Source organism: Charadrius vociferus, unplaced genomic scaffold (assembly GCF_000708025.1).
Source record: "Charadrius vociferus isolate BGI_N301 unplaced genomic scaffold, ASM70802v2 scaffold3658, whole genome shotgun sequence".
Taxonomy (NCBI): Eukaryota; Metazoa; Chordata; class Aves; order Charadriiformes; family Charadriidae; genus Charadrius; species Charadrius vociferus.
This window is the reverse complement of record NW_009649560.1, coordinates 57,290-63,075: the sequence shown is the minus strand read 5'-3', so window position 1 is coordinate 63,075 and position 5,786 is coordinate 57,290. Positions and strand designations below refer to the sequence as shown.

The 5,786-nt window shown below is 39.3% G+C and overlaps 1 protein-coding gene across 1 annotated transcript; it reads left to right on the top strand.

The window, feature by feature from the left end:
• The first annotated feature begins 410 nt into the window (after positions 1-410).
• LOC104290860 (isopentenyl-diphosphate Delta-isomerase 1) lies at positions 411-4,520 on the top strand. Its single transcript, XM_009890028.1, has 4 exons — positions 411-562; positions 1,580-1,672; positions 3,191-3,321; positions 4,071-4,520. The coding sequence occupies exons 1-4, from the start codon at positions 421-423 to the stop codon at positions 4,386-4,388; spliced, it is 684 nt and encodes a 227-aa protein (XP_009888330.1). The 5' UTR covers positions 411-420; the 3' UTR covers positions 4,389-4,520.
• Positions 4,521-5,786: the final 1,266 nt, after the last annotated feature.

Genomic DNA, 5,786 nt, shown 5'->3' with positions numbered 1-5,786 from the left:
TCCGGCACTGTAAACGTAACCAGCGGTAGTGCAGAACACGTAGGGGCTGCGGGGTCAGAGGGGAGATTTGGAATAGGGTTTCTGACACAGCCCGTCAAAATGTCGCGCTTGGCACATCTGTCCTGCAGCAGCTACTGCATGGAGTTTCAAGAGAAACAAAAAAGAATTATGGGGGTTTTTTTAGCCACTCGCACGTCACATTGCAACATTTGGTATGGTGGGTAGGAAGTTTCAGAAATCCCAAAGCATGTAAAACCCCCAAAATAGAATTGCCGCGCAATTTACACTGCGTTGGAAAACTTAGCCTTTTGATTATTTCTTACCCTCTGCCCAGAGAGAACATTATAGATGTTGTTATTATTACCAAATGACTCTTCTTTTTGTTGGTTTTTTTTTTTTTGCAGGTGTGCTACCATCAGGATGCCCGAAGTAAACACAGATCACCTGGATGAGCAGCAGGTGCAGCTCTTGGCAGAGATGTGCATCCTTATTGATGAAAACGATAATAAGATTGGAGCGGATACCAAGAAGAACTGTCACCTGAATGAAAACATTGACAAAGGTACAGCTTGCTTGCCTTCTAAATGAACCATTAATTTGATGGAATATTTTCAGAAATACAGTCATGATTAAGTTAAAGCCTTAATCTCAGGTGGGTGTTGCATCAAACCAGAGCAAGTACTCCCCTTTCTCCCCCACTATACAATATCCGATTTTAAAAATACTACAATATGGAGGAACACACTATTGGAGCCAGTAGCAAAGGAGAGAAATGTGTGTTTGCAGATACAAGGTATATGTCTTGATAAATATTTTTAACCACATTTTGATGATAAAATAGTATTATTTTCCTATTATAAATATCTGATTCTGTGTAGTTTTTTCTAAAGAATGCCACTTCTTCTCTACTGGGTTGTTTTCAAGTACAAGAGACTTTAATTTTTAAGTAGTTCATGCAGAGTTCTACTTCAAATACTGCTAATAGGAAAAGGTGTTTTTTTGTTGTTGTTCTCATTCTAGTTGATGAGGGATCTTATTTGAGGTTGGTCAAATTCATGAATCTCTTGCAGTTGTTTGTGACCTCCTTTTCCATACTCAGGGGATGCATCTTCCTGCAGTGAGGAATAATGAGCTCAGAAGTTGCAGAAAACAGCAATTGTACTGTTTTTAAGGGATTTTGTGCTTCTGCAATTCCTGAAGCTTCTTGAAATCCCATACAATTTTTTAGGGCTTTTTGAGTCTTCTCTTTTTGATAGTAAGTTTATGGATGCTGAGTCTTCCTTAGAAGCTTGCTCAAAAGTATATCTCCGGAATGGTGAACTGACCAAGTTTAGTAGAACTCTTTTGTTGCATTGTTGTTCTTAGCACTTTTTAAATTTCATTATGTTTTGCATAAGCTGACAGAGAAACCTAAACAATAACTCATATTTTTTTTATTAAATCCTTGCTTTTTAATGTGTATCAATTTTAAATTTGGGTTACTCAAAAATGAGAGCATTCTAAGCTCTTAAACTCGGTCTTTGTAGGTTTTCTTTCTCTTCTTAAAAAGCTTTCTGTTTCTCTTTTTGTTTTGTTTTAGGTTTATTGCACCGAGCTTTCAGTGTTTTCTTATTTAATACAGAAAATAAACTGTTGCTGCAGCAAAGGTCAAATGCAAAAATTACATTTCCAGGTTTGTACTGAAATAGACTGTATTTATTAAAATGCTGTATTTAAATCAATATTTTTGAAATGTGCCAGTCTTAATTTTGCCGTGTGACTCACTCTAAGTTTTTAGAATGTACTTCTTTAGAGAGGAGATATTTTTAAGAGTTCGAGATGTACTTACCTTATGGATGAAGTAAGATAATGGGAACACTAGCTTATTGTTACACATACTCTTGGAAAATGATCGTTCCCTGACTTGCTTGATCCTGTTTATGCAAGTGCAGAGTGTGCGTTGTTTACCTCCTCCGCTGCAAGACCTGTTTAGTGGAGTTAAAGCAATTGCTTTGGGAGCTGTAGAGAGTGTTCTCGTTCCACTGGTAAAGACATGTAGTTGATGTATAGTGGAGCCCTGCTGCTTGGAAGCAGTTGCACCATGTTTCAGTGAGATCCGTGAACCTTTATCTGTGTATTTCTTAACAAACGCTTTTTTAACTATAGAAAAAATGAGACTGTGTGGTCAGAGTACGTAGTGCATGCTTTTTGAAGACTCCTGAACTATTATTATCAAATGCAAATGGAGAGGCATAAAAATGAGAAGCGGAATGAAAGAAAAATAGCTTACATGAGACATGTTGGAGGAAGCATAAAGCTGTCCGATTCTGAATTTCGGTTGGAAAATGAATTCGGGTGTTTCTAACCCTCTTCAACTCAGGGAATAAAGACCTGGTTTTCCTTCCAAGGGAACATTTGGGGATTTTTTTTTTTTTTCCCTTGACCACTAACTGATGAAAATGCTCAAGTGTAGTTTGTAAGTAATCTGACTCTATTTTAGATGCTTTTGAGGTAGACTCTTAGGGATAAAAGGCTGGCCAATCAGTTATTCTACGTTACTGATATATCAAAATACATAGGAGAGAGAGAGATATATATCAGTGTATACTTATATACTGATATATATATTTTAATGTACTTAAAGCAGAGAGTATAGAGTGTTTGTTCTTTAACACAAGCATAAACTGTTTATTTACTTCTACTTGTTGTCAGCTAATCTTGAAGCTCTGGGAGTATTTTCAATAGTCTGTTGCATGTAAACTCCCCAAAGTCATTTTAATTAGTGTTTGCAGGATAAACAAGCATTTCTCAAACTGGCTCTCTAAGTAGATGCCATCTTGGGTGTGAGAATGTATGTGTTTATGTGTATCGAACACTAACCTGCGAAGTAGTGCTTGGTACAGACAAATCTTGGTGCAAAATACGGAAAGAAAAACAAGAGGTGAAAATATCCTCTGTTCTCTCTGACCCTCCTCTACAAAAGAGAAACAAAGCTGTGATGTGTTGAATAGCTGTCCTACCTCTCTGGCTTTTTTGGTTTGGGGCTTTTTTGGTTTGGGGCTTTTTTGGTTTGGGGCTTTTTTGGTTTGGGGCTTTTTTGGTTTGGGGCTTTTTTGGTTTGGGGGGTCTTTGTGTTTTTTTTTTGTTTTTTTTTTGTTTTTTTGCAATACTTTATACATGTCAAAAATATACTGATACAAGCTTCTTGCAGATTGTTTTACCAACACTTGTTGCAGTCATCCTCTAAGCCATCCACTGGAACTGGAAGAAAATAATGCCATTGGTGTTCGGAGAGCAGCACAGAGACGACTGAAAGCAGAATTAGGAATTCCCATGGAGCAGGTAAAGGAAGGAAGGAGAAACAGGAATTCTTGCCAGTGTTTGCCAATTTACAGGCTAACTGCATCTGGCAGACAGGGTCAGCCTGAAACCAAAAAATGAATTTAACTTTGGGCCCATTTCTGGTACCTTCCTTTCTGGTGGCAGTTTGGGAGCACACAGAGAGCAGGGTGAAGCTGGCTGAATTACACTCCTGGTTGAAATCTCTTTCCACATTTTGTAGCTAATGACGTTTGTGTCATGGGACACAGGAGAGGCAGTGTGCTACTGGGAAACAGGATGGTTAGATTGTTCCCAGAATTAATTACCTGGTCTGCCACTTGCACAGGTGCTTGGTAGGTCAGGGTTATGTGTGGTCTGTCAGTCCGCAGTTCTGGCCTTGGCTTTAAGTAACTGTCAAGTCTTTTCCTTGGGAGGTAAGGGGCAGGTGCAAGTGTTTGTGTTCATCGGTGTTTCAGTAAGCGTGCGTTCAGGTCCGGTAAATGTTATTTAAAATTACTGTATAGAAGATGTCCACTCAAAATATTACAGGGTGAGTCTGACTAGAGAAATGCTCTGCAATTCATGTCATGAAAGTACAATAAAAAATGTTTTTCATAGTAATTATTTGTTAAGAAGTACATTGCAATTGTACACTTAGGGGGAAAAATTATTTTGAAGGAATAGGGCAATAGCTGGTAATTCTTCTGTAATGCCCAGCAGTGCTAATTAGTGTGGTTCGGCACTGGTTCTGACAAGTGTTTTGGTTGTAGGTAACACCAGAAGAAATCTCCTATCTGACGAGAATTCACTACAAGGCCAAGTCTGATGGGATCTGGGGTGAACATGAGATAGACTACATCCTATTTGTACGGAAGGATGTAACGCTGAATCCCGACCCTAATGAGATCCAAAGCTACTGCTACGTGACACAGAAAGAACTGAAACAGCTCTTGGACAAAGCCTCCAAGAATGAGGTTAAGATTACTCCATGGTTTAAACTAATTGCAGAGACCTTTCTTTTTAAGTGGTGGGATAACTTACCTAACTTGAACAAATTTGTTGATCATGAAAAAATACACAGAATGTAAATGGCTGGGGGGGAAAAAGATGCTGAAGGCTAGCGGTGATGTGCTGTCTCATTAACGCTATGGTAACTCGTGACTATGGAGTGCAGAAAAGTGATCCACCTGGAGCATGTTTAACAGATAACTTTATACAGAGATGGTTATAACCAGTGTTTTTTTCTTCTCTCTTCCCCTCCTCTTCCCCCCAGCCCTGTTCCTTCTGGCCAAGTTAAGCTTAATCTTTTGTGAGATGGGTACCGGTAACATAAGAAATCCCCTGGGTTCAGCTTTCTCCATTGCCTGGTGTGATATCCAAGATCCTCAGCCTGTGTGTGCCCGGTTTGCTGTTACCCCCTCGCATAGGGACAGGAGCTGCAGGGGCGTTTGGGCGGCTCCTCTCCAGCTCATTTGGCGGAGCTGGTACGTTCCCAGCTGTATGTGACTACGCCTTCTAAAATAGGGATTACAAAAGAACTTGAGTTCTGCATTGGTGTTGAGAAGACTAGTTGCCTGGAGAAAAAAAAACAATTAATTCAAAGCAATCAGGATGATTTTAATGGCAGAAAGCAAATCTCTTCAGCTGCTGGACTCTATAATTAACTAAACACACAAAAGCTTAAGTAACTGGATTGTCTGTGTGGACTGAGTTTCACTTTGAAGTGCTGCAATATGGGTCATAGCTTTAGATAATAGATACGGGGGGGGTTGGGTTGTTTTTCCCCACCATCCTTTTCTGATTAATTGATGGCTGAGTACTGGACATGTCTAAAGGTGTGGGGGGAGGTAATTACACCAAATGTAAACGTGTAATATAACCAACTCTAATACAGGAGTAGCCTGTCTTTGGAGTAGGGATATGCATTCAGTGAGTCTGCTCCATCTTCCAGAAAACAAAGGTATGTCGAGATAAGCTTTTTTTTCCCTGCAACATCTACAGTAAAAGTCATTCGTGGGAAAACTCGAACCCCTTGAACTCCAGAATTCAAGATTGATGATTTATAGGCTTACACCAGGTCTTAATTTCAGTTAATCAGAAATTGCACCAGAGTGCAAGAGCTAATGCTTTTTGATCCTGCGGTAAATTGCGAGTAACAAGACTAAAATGGAAGGCTTTCTTTTAGTAAGACAAGTAATCAAGGGTATCTCAATTTTAATTTAAGATTTTTGTGTTTGGGGTTTTTTTTCCCACAAAAAAGCTCAATTGTGTTTTCTTCTGTTAGCAGGCTACTCAATCTCGATTTCTTAAGTTAACTTCTCCCAGAGGTGTCTTGATGAAATAGGATGTTGTTCGTGCCACTTCTCCTCGCATGTAAAACATGGTTATAACTAGCCTGTGTCTGGTTTCAAGGTGAAACTAAATTTTTTTACTGGTTAACGTTTCTCTTTCTCAGCCCAGTTGTGATGGCAGCGCTGAAGCTTCTG

Excerpts from the sequence above, each read along its gene's own strand:
- LOC104290860 (XM_009890028.1), top strand. The coding sequence starts at position 421 with ATGCCCGAAGTAAACACAGATCACCTGGATGAGCAGCAGGTGCAGCTC. Across the intron at positions 563-1,579 it reads GAATGAAAACATTGACAAAG|GTTTATTGCACCGAGCTTTC; the intron begins GTACAGCTTGCT and ends GTTTTGTTTTAG. Across the intron at positions 3,322-4,070 it reads TAGGAATTCCCATGGAGCAG|GTAACACCAGAAGAAATCTC; the intron begins GTAAAGGAAGGA and ends TTTTGGTTGTAG.